The sequence below is a fragment of the Aedes albopictus genome, chromosome 2 (assembly GCF_035046485.1).
Source record: "Aedes albopictus strain Foshan chromosome 2, AalbF5, whole genome shotgun sequence".
Lineage (NCBI taxonomy): Eukaryota > Metazoa > Arthropoda > Insecta > Diptera > Culicidae > Aedes > Aedes albopictus.
The window spans coordinates 97,603,751-97,620,432 of record NC_085137.1 but is presented as its reverse complement, the minus strand read 5'-3'; the positions used below and the strand labels follow the sequence as shown (position 1 = coordinate 97,620,432).

Sequence of the window (16,682 nt, the reverse complement as noted above, 5' to 3'; positions counted from 1 at the left end):
CTTTCCCATCCGTGTCGCCCGTCCTGTTCCCGTTCCCAGGCTTCCATTGATTGCCGGTCGGTTACCCATCATCTCATCGACTGACTGAATCACCGACCGCACACCACTCTCCTTCCACCTAACTACCTACCTATACAATACCCAGCCACACTGACTTCCGCCTCATCTATATCCTGGTATCTCGCCTCTTGTTTACTTGCAGAATCATCGCTCGGGTTACGTAATGTTCGTGTCACGGTGCCGACGGCAATCCGGAAAGGCGAGCAGGCCAATCTGTACTGCAACTACGAGATGGAGGACAAGGAGCGGCTCTACTCAATCAAGTGGTACAAGGGCAAACGGGAGTTCTATCGGTACACACCGCAGGAGCAACCGTCGATGAAGGTGTTCAACACGGTCAGCGGCGTCGAAGTGGAGGTGAGTCTATCTGTGATGTGGCCAAGGTGGCAAACTGACGACGGGTAGCGGGAAAAGGGTGACAATGGTGATTGATTTTATGATCCGGAGGTAGATAACGGACGGTTGATTCATGTGACTACGGTAGTCCGTGGAGGAAAAAAAATGTGACGGAACATGGAATGCAAGCCATTATGGGAGTACTTTATTGATGCATGACATGAACGAGTTTGAATTGTACATGTGATTGCATTTTTCACGGTTTACATGAAGCAGATGCAATTGAAGTGGGGTCCATTTATTCGAGGACATCGATTTGAAACTATTCCACTGGACTACTGTTTCGTAACACGATTTGGTCTAAAACTCTTCGAAATGAAGGTTTTGTCGATTTCGTAAATACTGAGTTTTATTTTGTGATTGCAATGTCGCATCAGCGCATGGGGCGGCTCCATACAAACAGGTGGCCAAAAATATTTTCGCGACAATTTTATAATGTCTTGCTCCTATTCGTAGGATTTATGCCTGAAAAATAGGAAAACATGTTGAACAGGTCGTTTCAACACGACAGTTTCAAACAGCATGAAATTACAATGGCATTTCATACTTTTGGGCGTTTAAGGATTTTTGTTCCTATTTACAAAATGGATTACAATTCTTACAAACACGCTTCGCTAAGACATCCAAGGCTAGACTTAGACTGCACTATGATTGATCTACCGAGAAAAGTGGCCATGACGACCAAATGTTTCATCAGAGGTATTTAATGATCAATAGGGAGATTTTTTATAGCAATATCTCAATCATCGTCGACAACTTGATTGGAATTTCAGAATAGCAGCTAGTAGCAGACCAATTCAATTTCAATGTCTCCCAGGAATCCTAAACAAAGACATAGAAGTAGTCCCGAAACGAAACTTTTTTTTGTATGAAACGGTCTGTATGGAGAAAATTTGATTTTTTCTAATGTGGTATCATTTAATAGTTTTACAATCAACATTTCTACGTCTGATACGTCATTTGGATGGTTTAAGTATAAGCAAGCTTTCAGAAACAACTTTAAAAGTATGACATTTTTCATTTAAGCCAAACATATGTAAAGTTGAACATTTTAATCGTTTTGCCAAAAAAGGGCAATGGTCTAGTTCTGCTACCAATATCTCGATAAGTATAGGGACTAGCAAACTAATATTCTAGGGTTTACTGATCCAAGTGGTCTACTTTCAACTACCGAAGCTAAATCTCAAATTGAATAAAGTCATTTTTTTTTATTTTTTTGACCACCTCAATCCCCTTAGTGCAGCGTTTGCATTTGTTTATATTTTTTTCTGTCATCGTAAAACAATTTTTGTGGAAACTAAACTTGTCTGAGTAAAATAGCAAAAGTTAAATTAATGACCTGATTGAAATTCCAAAGAAATATGTAAATCCAAGCTCATGAAGGAGATGTAGTCAGAAAGTGAAGATTTCTGGAGAAGACCAGAGGTTCCGGAACAATCAGTTTGGAGAGAGCTAAACGTTTTTTTTTATATATATATTTCCCTTTTTTATTTATTATTTCAACGGACTTATTTAAGTCCAATTGAATGAACTTATTCTAAATGGCATCATTGAAAGCTCACGATAGGCGACGTTATTCCAATAACCGTATTTCAACAATTATTTTAACAAACGTTTCAACAAACATTTTTGGTTTCGGAAGAATGATTGATTTAGTTATTCTGGGTTTCTTTATTGTAAACAAACCGGAAATTCTGAAAAAAAAAATGGTGAGGCGAGTATTTTTAAACTCAGCCTCAGATTTTGAGTTGAAGCAGCAAGCTTGTGCTTTCGGAAACATCCGTCATCGTATTTGAATATTTTTTTCTGTGGAAGTTGCTGATATTTATTTATAATCATGTATTTCAGGAACTCCTTCACTACATTCACCAATAATTTATTCAAAGAACAACTCCGCTCTCTGGAGGAACTTCAGAGATTTATTTTTCAAGAGAAATTTTGAAAAAGTTCCTGGTAAAAAATCAAAACACTAATCCAAGTGGAACTTCTAGAATTACTAAATAAATTCCTCTGGCAATTCTTATAGAAATGCCATGTGAAATTCATTTAGAAGCAAATCCGGCAGATTATCCAGGAAATTTATTACGAGTTTCTTCCAGATTGCTTCTCAAGGTATTTCACCAGCAGACTATGTATAACTTTTTCAGCAGTTTCTACCAAAATTTCACCATTTGTAGAGTGAGTTTCGACTGAAATAGTATTGAATATTTTCGCTGGTGTTCTCAGTCTATAGACATTCATAACGACTTGTTTTGTACTGCCTTGTTATATAAACTTCGGCCTTGTTTATTGTCGGGAAATACAAAACAAGTCGTTTTCAATACCCATAGACTGGGAAAGCCAGTGAAAATGATCATTTGTTCCATGTGTTCTTCAATAAGATGCTTTGTAAATTCTTGGGGAATCTTCCCAAGTCGCCCTCAGCACTACATTGATGCTGTGTACAACGAGCGAGCTTTTTCAACGTGTTCAACGTACAACTGCGTGACTGTTGAAGGGTTTAGGAAATGGATTCACCATGGATTCATGCGGGAATTGTTCATAATACGTTATCAAATTCTATTACCTTCTTCGTTTTGGCGTTACGTCTGAATTAGCAGTAAGCACACGCTGGATCTTTCCTTCCCGATTACCTCTCCAGTGAAACGCCGGGTGTTCGTTGACGTAATTCTTGAAGCTATTGATTGCGATCCAAAAACTCACTACTACAATCGTGCGTAATTGTGAACTGCAATACATAAGTGACCCGATTTTGTCAGCCCCTTTTCAAAACACATTTTTTGCTCTCTTCAAAAACTTAAACAGTTTTTCAAACTTTTTATTCCCATATGTTCTGCATCTCATCTGTAGTTTGATGATAAATAATAATAAATTGTTTAAAATGTGATCGTAAGATAATGAGAGCAAAAAGTTCGTCGCAAAATGGGGCTGACAAAATCGGGTCCTTACTGTAATACTTAATTCGTAATTTATTCATTGCTTTGGAAATCTGAACTGCCACTAGAGAGACTGTCAGAACTTAAGATATATCTCTCCGTTTCTCATGATTGTCGTTTGTAAGCTTTTAGCAAATATGCGTTGTTTTGTGAAGCGATTTGGCTGTATAGTTAGTACTGCCAGGGTTGGCAACAGCCTATTTCTCAATTTCCACGGTCATTAAAGAATTGCGATTTTTCAGTGACAATTACCTTAGGTGTTCGAGAAATTTTCCATAACATTAAAAACTTGGATGGGACTAAAACTTAACCCGTCACCCTCAGCATGGTCTTACCAGATATTTTTTCGATTACAGTATTGGGCTGTATGTGTCCTTAGGTTTCCTTTATAAATTCATCCAAATATTGCTCTCAAATTCCTCTAAGGGTTCCTCACAGAACTTTTCCAAAATCTCCTCCAGAGAGTCTTCAACGCATTCATCTAAGGGCTCTACCAGGTTCTTTGAAATAATGTTCAGTTTATACAAACAGACCCCAGAAATTTTGAAAGTTTTTCTAAAACTATCCTCTGGGATGCTTAAAAATTCCACTAAGAATCCCCATAGAGATTTCGTAAAACTTTTCAAGGATTTTCAACATTTACCAAGAAAGGAAGTTCAAAAGAATTCTTCCGTGTATGCTTCCACGAATTCTTTCAAAAGTTGCTGCAAGATTACCTCCATGAATATTTCCAAGGATTTTTTTTATAGATCCTTATAGAGATTCAGTTTCCCACAGATTTCTTTAAAAATTCTTCAAAATATTGCTATTTAGGAATTTCTAAAATTTTCCAGAAACTTTGATAGAAATTACTCCAGTAATTCAAGTAAGAATTCATTTTTTTCTTAAGGATTGCTGCATCCCAGGTAGAAAAGAATTACAAAACAGTTGCAAGTTTCACCATTGAAAAAAAAAAATAACTGGATGGTAAAATTTGCCAATGGTTTGTTTGAAATTAGTGACAAAAGGGCAAAAATAATAACTGGCATTATTCTTTATTACAATGGCGAACCAAGAACAAAAAAATAAAGGTTGAGAATTGCAAAATATACCATTATTAGGTTATTGAAAACAGAACAATATCAAAATTAGTTATTCGCCTGTCAACCAAAAAAAATATCAAAGGTTACCATTAAACTAACCAAAATTCAAATTTTGTCATTGTGTTGTTCTTAATAAGTGCCAAAACTGCGGTGGTTCATCAAATTCGTAAGAGATCAACAATATCTCATCAATTGCAAAATTTGTTATGGTTACAAAATAAGACATTCAGTAGTTATTCTTCCAACTTTGATAAATGACAAGCGAATGGCATATTTAGATATGATATCATATTATGCTATTGACATGTTGTTTTAAGCTCTTCATGAAGAACTCATGAATGACAAAAACATTTATGACAATAAAATGTGTTATTCTTTTGTTTTTGGTTTGCCATTCACTTCTACCCGGTATGAACTTTTTCTGGAATCTATCCATGAATATTGGGGAAGATCCTAACTAGAAATCGCCCAAGAAATCCATAAAGTGTTCTAACAAAAAAAGGAGAGAATTTTCAGAGAGATGTCTAGAAGATATCCAGGAGAAAAGAAAAATTTCATAGATATTTTTTTTTAAAGAATTGCACGAGATACCAAAAGAAAACTTTATGCAGAAACCCTAGGGAGAATAACTGGAGGTATCCATGGAAATTGTCCAGAAGGCATTCTAACTAGAATTTCTGGACTAATCTATGCAACAATTCCCGGGGAAATCCTTGGAAGATTTTACGAAGGGTACATGGAAGTAATGCAATACGAAACCTTTTTGAAAGGTACCTTCGAAAATTCCAAACTTAATTAAGTCAATAGGAGCTTCGGCCACGTTCTTACGGTTATCGGGGATAGTAAGGAATGTTAGTATGACGTGCTTTGCTACAAGAGACCGAAATCACCTCTTGCGTCTCCAAGGCAAAAGCCTGCCATTCTGCCTAATGTTGAAGCATATAGCATATAGGCATTATGTATATAGGTTACATATTCAAATATTTTTTTTTTTATTTCATACCCAATTCATGTTATTTATGGAACAAGCTCTCCGCTTAATATCCATTCAAGTGTCCAGTCATTATTGACCTCAAATTGACGCGGACAAAAGCAGCATCTGACTGCTGGCCTGACTAGATTTTATTTAAAATTCTTAAGCAAAAATTTACGAAAAATGCTTCTAACATTCAGTGGTGTCATCGTGGTTACTCCAAGTTACTCACTGGGTAACTAAAAGCGGTATTTGAGGAATTTTTCATATTTTCATATTTTTTAACGTGTATTCTAACTTAAAACTAATTCTACACTTTGTTTTTTCAGTAAAAGGCGCCAAGTATATGAAATTTAGCTGATGAGAGGGGTTTAAACCCCAAAAACCCTTCCTTGGGCACGAGCTTGGCGCCCTCATGTGTGTGGAAAAATTGCCTTTGAATTGTTTTTCTCAAAAACTTGTATGAAAAATTTTCATTGCGGTATTTTCACATAAAAGGCGGCATTTTCGTAGAGATTTTTCTGAAAGCAAAAGGCGGAGGGACACTTAGGGGCTGTTCATCAACCACATAGACCAAAATTTGGCCATCTCAGACCACCCCCTCCCCCCTCGTAGACTTTTGTCCACAAAAAATTTTAAAATTTGTATGGAGCGTAGACTTTGGCTAGACCCCCCTTCCCCCCAAAAAGTCTATGTGGTTTATGGACGGCCCCTTACTATATGGAACTTAGTAATGGTAGTATGGGTTAAACCATCACCCTTAAAACCCCTCGTGTGGGTACGAGCTTGGCACCCCCAAATAGGGGAACTTATTTATTTTCGGCAGTTTTGTTCTTTCCTTCATGGGCAGTTTTGGAAACAAGTTGAACTCAAAGTTGGCCTCAAATCATTCCCAACCAAGCCAAATTATTCGACCAAGTTTCAGGCAGGTTGGCGGACAGACACATCATGACGAGGAGAACAAATCTGCCGATAATATTTTTTTTATTCATGATATTGTGTTGATATTTTTATTGTGAATATTTAATTGATATTGATATTGTGAATTTTTCTTACGCTTTTTAGAAAAATCTGCTATGTGATTTTAAATGTTACGTCCATAAAAAATCCAGCTTAATTGAATTTGATGAGTATTCAAACTTTTGAGTCTGTAAACGTGTAAAAAATGTCATTTATGACATTGGAATCTACTCTTTTGCATCCAAAATATATCTGAAACACCTATATGATAATTTCTAAGTTTTTACACCCTCATACACAAATGTAAAAATTGCTTTGATATGGGATAATTATCTTCCGCCCTCCCAACTATGTATAAGAAAATCTCGAGTTTTTTTTTCCAATGTTTGCATTTTCATTAACAAAAGTTGCCCTAGTAAATAACCCAAGATTTAGCGCTTCGCCCCCGAAGGTGAAAAGAGCTATGTTGTGGAATGGGAAATTACAAAGTTTTCTTTCTCTTTTTTGAGAATCACTTCTTTAATTGTTTCGATATTGATGCGCCCACAATAGAAAAAATAATCTTTACTGATATTTAAATTTTTGTTTTCAAATCAGTATTATGATTTTGGAAGAGCGGAAGAGCCTTCAGAGATTAAAAAAAAATATCACGGATTACCCTCCAAGTTAATCAAAATTTTATTCGGAAAATTTCCTCAAGGATTTATTTGATTTCTCATATATTCGGAAGTTCCTCCAGCGATTCCTTCAAAAAATCGCCCAGGCAATTTTCGAAAAATTCTGCCATGAATGCCTTTGAAGATTTCAATGAGAAAACCTTCAGGGTTCTTTTAGAAAATTCTTAGTTTCCTGCAGAATTTCCTCCGAAGTATGCTAGACATTACCCTAGAAATTAATTCAGGAATTTTTTTAAAAACCTTCCCTGGATTTCTTCCGCTATTGCTCCATGGATTTCTTAAGAAAATCCTCCAGGGATCCCGTATTTGAGAACAACTTGAAAACATTTGCAATTTTCTGTACACTTGTCTACAAGGTCCTGTAATTACTACCGGAATTCGATCTCAAAATCTACCAGGGTTTCTTTCGGAAACTCCTCTGGTTATTTTCTTCTCTAGATCTTTTTTTTTCGGGGACTCCCTCTTCAAGAATTTTTAGAGATAGATTTCAGAAATTCGTTCACGTATTTATTCAGGAATATCACCTGATATTTGTTCAGGAATTGCTCAAGTAATTCCATTGAACATCCCCACATGAATGTGCCCAGATTGTGTGCTCCGGAGATTCTTACTGGAGTTCATACAGAGATTCCATCAGAATCTCCTCCAAATATTCCTCGATGTCTTATCCTAAAATTTATCCGTTACTTTCTCTAAGCATATCTTCAATAATTTGTCCACGGATTTAAAAGAATATGCAAAAATATCTCCTAGGAGTTCCTGCGGCGATTCTTTTAAAAATATCTCAAGAGCTTTTCCTAGAAATCTTTGCAGACGCTTATCTATGCATTTCTGCAAAAATTCAGAAATTCGCCCACAGATTTCTCAAATAATACTTCCAGAAAATCCTCTTAGAGTTCTATTAAAGAATTTCCAGAGGGGTTTTTCTGTCTCTTTCTCAATATTGTTACAGGAGTTTCACCAAGGATTTACTGAGAAGTTTCTCCAGGCAGTCCCTAAGAAATTTCTCCTAAAATTTCTTCAATAATTTTCTTAGGCTTTGTTGGATTACGAAGTCATATTCTGCTGTTTCATCGAATTCAACCAAAACCCATTCAACAAAAGCCAACCGAAAAGCAAAGAACTATCGAGCAAAGCAACACCACGAACAGCGTTCACACTGGCTGTATGTATCTCGTACAAGCAGCGCAGCAGCCAGTCAATTCAATAGTTCTCTTCATATCGATCCAGCGCTAACAGCCAGATTGTATTGAATGTGCTACAGTAGGCATCATAGTCCAAACCATCCAGCGCACTACCTGCTTGCACGCAAAGCAGTGCGTATTCGTTTCCGTACTTTGGTTCGCCTATAAAAGGCAACCGACTAATGAATGTACATAGTTGTATAGCAATAGTCAGCTCCCCAGCAGGCACGCTGCCTGTTTGGGGAGAAGCAAATAAAATTCAAATAGTTAAACCGAACCTGTAGTTATCATCGCCGTTGTCGTCGTCGTCGTCCACTGAAGCACAATCGAGTCTGCTGATCTCCCGAGCAATCGAACAGGCTTCATTCGGATTTTCCCAAGAAATTCATTCAAAAGTTCTTCCTAAGACTTCTACAGGGGTTTAACTGAAGATTTCTTTACTTACAAAAAACCTTACAACTAAATGTAAAGGTTAGCTGAAGTGTACTCATACGTTAATAGAATGAAAGATTCAGCTGACATTTCTGAGGAGAACCCGCTTTTCGATCACGAAAAACTCGAGGTTTTTTACAGAAATTCCTGTGGGGATTCCATCTGAAATTCCTTCGAGAAGATATTTTCATCTCCAAAGACTTCTTCAGAACTTTAGGGATTTCCTAAAAAATTTCATCAAGTTATTTTCTAAATTTCTTTTAAGTAGTTTTTCAGAAATTCTTCTATAAATTTCTACTGAGATTGCTTCGTAAATTCTTCCCAGGTTTTCTCGAAATATTGTTTGAAAAATCTCCGCCAGGATTTTCTGCAGAAATTTCAACAATGATTTTTTTTAGAAATTGCTCTTGAGTTTCCATCAGAAATCACCTGGGATGTCTTCAGAGATGCTTGCAGAATCTGTTTAGATATTCATTCAGGTATTTTTCTGAAGTTTTTTTTACAGAAATTGCACAATAATTACTGAAGAATTCTTTAAGGAATTTCTAAGCAAGAAGAAGGATTGTCTCAAGAAATCCGTAAAAAATACTCTTGGAGATGTCTTTGTCATTAAAAAAAAAATATTTTTAGGAGGATATAGTACCTGAAAGAACAGGAGAACCTAAGTAACATTTGGCTTTTTATTCTGCTCCATAAGAAAATTTTGTGCCTCGAAAATGGTGAATATTATCATCAATAAATAATTATTTTTCATTCATGTTCACTAATTCTTCAACATGGCTACAACTATAATTAGTGAAAATCGAATGTAAGCAAGATGTCCAGTTTTGCCATAACTTCTGCCTAGCTACCAACAGATGTCATTAGTAATCGAATGAAACGCCATCTGTTGATAGTTTTGGCAGTTTGATTGGTAGTCTAAACCAGAAATAAAATTACCATATTGAAGAGTTTTATTTGCTCTTGAATTAAGGATTTTTGAATAACTTTAAGAATGCTATAAAACCTTTCATCAAAGCAATAATAAATTTATAACACAAGTAGTCAAAACACTATGAGTTTTGGATATTGCCGTAATAAAACCGTAAACAAAACAAATCCAATGGAATTGTCCTCTGCAAGGTATTCATAGAAAAAAATCTTGAAAAATTCCATGGAAATGCTAAGAAAATGGTTCTTAAGTAATTTCTATATAAATTGTTAAAAGAATCTAAGAATTAAAAAAATCTTTAAAAAAATTGAAGGAAGTCTGAATAAATCTAAAGCAATGCCTGGATGAATACCTGAAGGAACTATTGGGGAAATCCTTGGAGGAAGTTCCAGAAGAATCTCTTGGAAATTTTCTAAAGGAATTTCAAAATACATGCCCAAGAAAATTACTGAATAAATGGACTAATACCTAAAGGAACCTATGGAAAAAAATCTAGTCATAATTTCTGAAAAGTTTTTGAAAAAATTTTTTTTTTCTAAAATAAATCCCTAGAGAAATAATATCCAAATCTTTGTGAAAATAAAATCTCCTCAAAATGCATCTTTCAAAGAGACAGACGTTTGGAGAAATTACCAGTAGAATTTCTTGAGGAATGTTTGGAAGATTTTTTGAAGAAATCCCAAAGAAAAACTCATGGAAAAAATTCTGACAATATGAAGTACCTATGGAAATGTTTGAAGAAATGAAAGAATTCATGCATATTCTTATGTAGTAATCCTTGGATGAATTTCCTTAATTGAATCCCTTAAGGAATCTCAGTATGGAGACAGTTTTTTTATAAAGAAATTCATTGACAGGGATCAAAATGCAGGATACTTAAAGGAATCTTCAGAGGAACTCTTGTTAAAAATCATTCTCAGAAATCCTGCGGCAATCTTCATTCAGTAAAAACTTCGGTTTTTTTTTAATACTGAACAAAATCCTAAAGGAATTTATGTCCTTACAGGAAATCTGCAGAATTTTCCAAAATATTTATGAAAACTTTGTGAGGAATCCAAAAAAAAAAGTCCCTTCCGCGATAATTACAGAAACAAATCGTGAAATAATAATACATGGAAGGGGTTTCCCGGTTTGGGGCCGTACCGGTATAGCGGGCGCTGAAATTTAGAAATCTTGGGTAACCAGCTCAGATTTTACCATGACAGTACTGGTTTTAAATATACTTTTGTTAAAAAAATAATCGCAGCTTTAATCATAACGTTCTAGACTTGAAACATTTATTAATTTTACAGACTAGCAGAAAATGTTGTAAAGTTTAACCGCAATGCATTGGGTGTAAAGTAGGTGGCAGCGTCTTTTAGAAAACCCGACTGTATGTCAAAATGGTCTGGAATCACTGCATTGCGCTCACTAGTACGACATGCGAACAACAGCCATCTTTTGTTGTTGTACAAGTTTATAAGCGGTATGGGAGTATGCGAAATAAGCTTATAGAAGCCACAGATAATATCAGTCGGACACAAAAGAGCAAGTGCGCGATAGATAACCAAAGGCGGTTGATGGAACACGGTGTTCAATAGGAAGTTTATCGGTAAATTACGTTCTTGTTGTTTATCCTCTTGGCATTGTGTTGGTAGAAAAGTGATGCTTCAGGTTGGCTCTGGAATAGACATAGCAGAAAAGCAGTCCTGAAATATGTGTTGTTTGCTTCAACTTTTTTTTTTCAGATTCTACAGCTTCGGCTACGGAGACACGTGCCTCGATCTAGGACAGATTGCAGTAGAATTCTGAAGGAAAAAAAAGAACCAATCCGTTATTGAAGATGACAGGTATTCGGAATGCAAGTTGTTTCCGAATAACAATCGATTCTTAGAAGCACGTTAAAGTTGATGCCTTGGCATGTTGAATTTGTGGAATTTTACATTTTTGTTTGAGATGGAAACAAAATGCATTCTAGGAATAGTGTGTCGACATTTCTAGACAAACCATACTTGAAAGTGTTGTTTCTTTCGTTCAAGCAACTATTGCCGCTGGCGAACATTGCTTTTCAGTGAGATTTTTCTGAAAACAAAAAAAAACAATGTTGGCTTGTATGTAGTTGATTCTAATCTAGATGTCACCTATCATAGTGCGTTTTCCCAACCACACGCCAAAAACAACCACAGAGTTGACAGTTGTCTTGCCAAACCCAATCGCGATATAAATAAATGTGTTGTCGTTCAGCCAGTATTATCGCCAGGCGAAAGCGTGGATAACCAAAACTCATTTCTGTCGGTGAGTTCTCCCGGCAGCACCCAAGTCATACCGCTCCCACACAATAGGCACCAACAACGGCAACGACGACGACGGTGGTGTTCTGCCAGTAGCACAAACGCAACGCAACGCCAGTTACGGCGTGAACGGAAAAACATGCTCGTAAATAATGCTTCTGACAGAACTCAATTCCCGCGTGGAAGTTAGAAGGCGGTTTTTTTTCTGCCTTCCAACGCCGCCATTAGGATGGCGTGTAGGGGGATATCGGGGTGAAACGTTGCCAGGTCAAATTTCTGTCGATTTGCTTTATCTCGTTGTTGAGGCTGCGTGACCATGAGCCTCTGGGTCTGCCTCTGTTGCGATGTCCTGCTGCGTTCCAATCTAACGCTTGCTTGCAGATTTCGTTTCCGCCCCTGCGTAGAGTGTGGCCAACGCACCTCTACTTCCGCTCCCCAATTTCTGTCGCTATCGGCTTTTGATGACTTCGACGATGGAGCTCCACGTTGGGGATCCAACTGTGCGGCCACCATCCACGAATTATATACCCCAGGCATCTTTTGATGAAATTTATGCTTGGCAAGAATATAGATACAATTTGAGGCTTGAAATCACCTAATTAACTCAAAAGGGTGCTTCTTTTGTATTATATTATACGATTTCTTTACAATAGTCCTTAAATTCCTGAAGAAATTGACTGCCTTTAAGCGTTATTCGCGGTTTAGAGGATTTTGTCTGAAGCTAACACATCAAGTTCATATCTTGTAAGAACGTGGACAGCAAATTAAAAATCATGGAACCTGCATCAATGTAAACCAAAATCAACAAAATCAAAGAGTTTATTTTAACATATTTTAACATTTCTTAATACTTTTTCAAGCAAATAAATGCATACTAAGAGAGCTATTACTTGTTTCAAAAAATATAAAACATGTATGTTTGATTAAACAAGAGAATTTATCAGGAAAGATCGAAGCTTTGATCAATGTTTCCCCGAATTACGGTAGAACATGGAGTCATTTTAAGAAAGCATGCAAGAAATTTTTGTGGAATTCGGAATTCCTGTGACATTCCTGGAGACATTTCTTCGGAAATTTCTATTAAAATCCCAAGGGTTATTCCTGAAGGAATCCTTGGAGAAGTATGCAGAAATCCTTGGTAGAATATTTGCAGAAGTCCCTATGGGAATTTGTCAAAGAATCCCTGAAAAAATCCTGACACAAATGGCTGGAGGAATTTATAAGAGAAACTTTTAAGAAGTATCTAAGACAAGCCATTAAGTGTTGCTAAAATGAATTCAAGAAAGGTTCGAATATAAGGATACGTTCCTGAAGAAATCCCCAAAGATATTTCTTTCGCAATTCTTGGAGGAAATTCTGGGGGAATCCCTGGGAGAATCAATGTTAAAAATTACGGAGGAATTCTTAAATCAATCTCTGAAAGATTTTCCTTTGGAATCCTTGGAAGAACTTATAAAGAAAGTTTCAAAGAATTTCTAAAGAAATTCTGAACTTATGATTTTCTTAAGCAATCGCTTTAAAACTTTCTAAAGGAATCCGTAGATGATTTTCCGAAATAATCCTGATAGGATTTTTGACAGAATCCATTAACGCATTTCTGAGGAAGTGCACGGATGATTTGCGAGAGTAATCTTAAAATAAATTTTAGGAGGAATAACAGGAGAAATTTCAAAAACATTTGTGAAAAAAAACTCATGGAGCAATTTCTTTTTTTTTTGCAAGATTATTTTCATGAGTTCTTAAAGAAATATTTGGAATAAAAAAAAATCCTGGAATGTTTTATACAACACACTCCTGAAAGATTTTCTAGTGTTATCCATATAGTGATTTAAGAAACAATTCGGGTGTTTTACAGAATATCTCGAAGAGTATCTGGAGGAACCTCCAGAGGAATTTACAAATCACACTCCCAGAAGGAATCACTACCAGACGTTGTTGAAGAATCCCTGGAGGAACAGAAAAAAATAGAAAGTTTCCTCATCAACAGCTTGGAGAAGTTTCTTGAGGAACGTCTGATGGAATTTCTGAGAAAAGTTTGAATGAATTTCTAAAACAACTCATGCCAAACTAAAAAAAAAAACAATGGAAAACTGTTACGGGAATCCCAAGCGAATTCCCAAAGCGATCGCTGAAGCAATTTTCAAAGGAAAAACTGGAAACAGTGCTGAAAATGTCATTTCAACATATTTAAATTCAACCACCTGTAGCTTGTTTTAGAAGCTGAACCTGAGAATATGCTGGCTAGACCAATTCTGCTAGTGAAAACCGCTCTTTTTCGAGTATTTCGAAGGTAGTCCGTGACATTTATCTTCAATATTCGAAAAAGAGTGGATTTCCCGTGACTTTCTTGTAAAACTAGTCTAGTTGCACAAGGTTCCCATAAACCATTTTCAGGTTCACTTTCTAAGATGAGCTGTAGCTGGTGAATTAAGATATGTCGAAATGACATTTTCAGCAATGACTGGAAAAATTATCTTTTGGAGCAAAAAAATCTCAATAAAACTTGCTAAACAAAAACTTTCAGAAATTTGTGAATAAATGTTATGGTTGGGGCTGTCCATAAACCACGTGGTCATTATTGTGGGACTTTTCAACCCCCCCCCCCCCCCGCGTGGTCATTTGTCCATACAAAAATTTTTATTTGTCCATACAAAATGATCATTGGCCGAACCCCCTCCCCCCCCCCCCCCCCTTATGACCACGTGGTTTATGGACAGCCTCTTATTTCTGAAGGTATCCGAGAAAACTTTCTGGAATCTTTATTGTAGGAATTTCTGATAAAATTCGCGAAAGAATTTCTTAAGGAATTGTTGAAAGATTTTTTAAAAGCTTTTTTTGATAAATTTGTTGAGGAATCCCTAGCTAAATTTGAGAAGAATCTCTGGTGAAATTTATTGGGCAATTCTTGCTAAAAAATCCAAATGAATTCTGAACTGATTTTTCAATCAAATTCATTAAAGAATTCTGGAGGGGAATTTCTGTAAGAATTCTGGAACAGATTTTTCTTTAAAGAATTCCTGGTAGAAGTTTTGAATAATTTTCTGAAAATTTCCCGAAAGAATTCCAGCAGGACTCCAGTGATTTCTTTCTAATGGAATTCGTGGAGAATTTTTGAAAAAAAAATCTAGAGGAATTTGTGGACGAATCCATGAAAAAACATCCGAAGATATTCCTGGAATATCTCTTTCATTCTTGAGAAATTTTGCACGTATGGGGTTGCCAAAAATGAGATACTTACAGAGTTAACTGTTTTGTTTAAAATCCGATAAAGTGGGTTTCCGAATGTCATGATGCTTGGGTAGTTTGTAGTTTATCGATAATGATAAGACAAGTATAATTTTTATTTCGACATTACTACCAGGTTTTAGAAAGAGTGGTCAAAAAAACCGAAAGTTTAAAAAAGACTATTAATTTATAAAAACAATCACAGCTCTTAAAAATATTACCCGATTTAAATTTAATTAGTTTTTTGTTTGAAAAATATCGAAATGTACTTTTTAGTAAAAAAAATGAAAATTGAGTTTAGGAGGAACCAATTAATAAAAGTTTTAGTTTTTTTTACGATTTCATGGTTCTGGTTTTTATAAATTAAAAAAGGCGTACCCTATAAAGAAAAAGATATTTATATTTTTTGAGATATGTATTTTGGGAGATAAAGCGCCATACATTTTATTCTTGCTACACTGAAATTGACTCATATTGCCTCATAAAATATGTAATACATTTTTGAGTGGTAACTGGTATTTTTGAATCCATAGTTTATAAAACTACTCAAAATAATATCAAGTTGAATGAATAGCCTTGTATGGAAAATTTACCTTTTTATCATAAAAAAATATCATAAACTTGAAATCATACGTTTCGTTCGCTGATTTGTTGATATGTTTAATCAAATTTTCTCAGTTTGTCGATGAAAATATAAAAATGTGTTTTTTCATTTCTGTGTTTAGGACAGGACTACTTTACATGGAGTGCACTAAAACCAATTGCAGTTATTTTTAGAAACACAAAATAGAAATTTCCATAAATATACACATTAAATTTTTTGAAACGCTTCCAGCACAACAAAAATCAGCAGTATAAATTGCTGAATTTCAGCAATTTTTTTGCTGAATTTCAACACAACGCACAGTGGGAAAAAACCGACCCAAAAAGGCACCTAATTATTGCGGCTGATTGCGATCTTTGAAGTCCACCTTTTCCGAATGGAAAAATGTCAAGGAATCGATTGGTGATAGTTTCATTCACCGGAATTGGTTGTAAATGTCCATTTTGCCCCATTTTCCCCTAAAAAAACACTGTTTTTTCTGAATTTAATAATGGTTTCAACTGATTGCGGCTAACCAACCAATTTTTTATTGATGTAGAATTGACACGTTGCTGATCAACTGTCAAAATTTCTGGAAGATTCAGCAAGCTGAAAAATAATTGCTGATATTCAGTAAATTCGTATTGCTAAATGAAATCAGCACAAAAAAAATCAGCAAAGTTTGCTAAATACCAGCAAACAAAATTTGCAGTGTAAATTAGGCTTTTCTTTCAAGAATAATTACTGGGATTTGTTTGGGAATTTATGTTGTTGATTCTCTGCTGAGGTTGCATCAGAAATTGCAGCCACGATCTTTCCTGGGAATTTTTTTTTTCCGAAATTTCGCTTCAAATTCCTCTTTGGACTCCGACTCCGCCATGAATTCATCCTGTTGACAACCCTTCAGTAATTCGTAGTAAGTTTCATTCAGAAACTCTTCCTGACATCCCCATAGTAGGACCTTTTCCAGTCA

General features: G+C 35.7%; 1 protein-coding gene across 4 annotated transcripts in view; it reads left to right on the top strand.

Moving 5' to 3' along the window:
* Positions 1 to 16,682, top strand: part of LOC115255007 (uncharacterized) — a 717,425-nt gene that overhangs the window by 601,565 nt on the left and 99,178 nt on the right. For all 4 annotated transcript variants that reach the window (XM_062850108.1, XM_062850109.1, XM_062850106.1 and 1 more), the window contains exon 3: positions 203 to 417. In XM_062850108.1, coding sequence (XP_062706092.1) covers positions 203 to 417 — 215 coding nt within the window. The remainder of the gene's footprint in view (positions 1 to 202; positions 418 to 16,682) is intronic.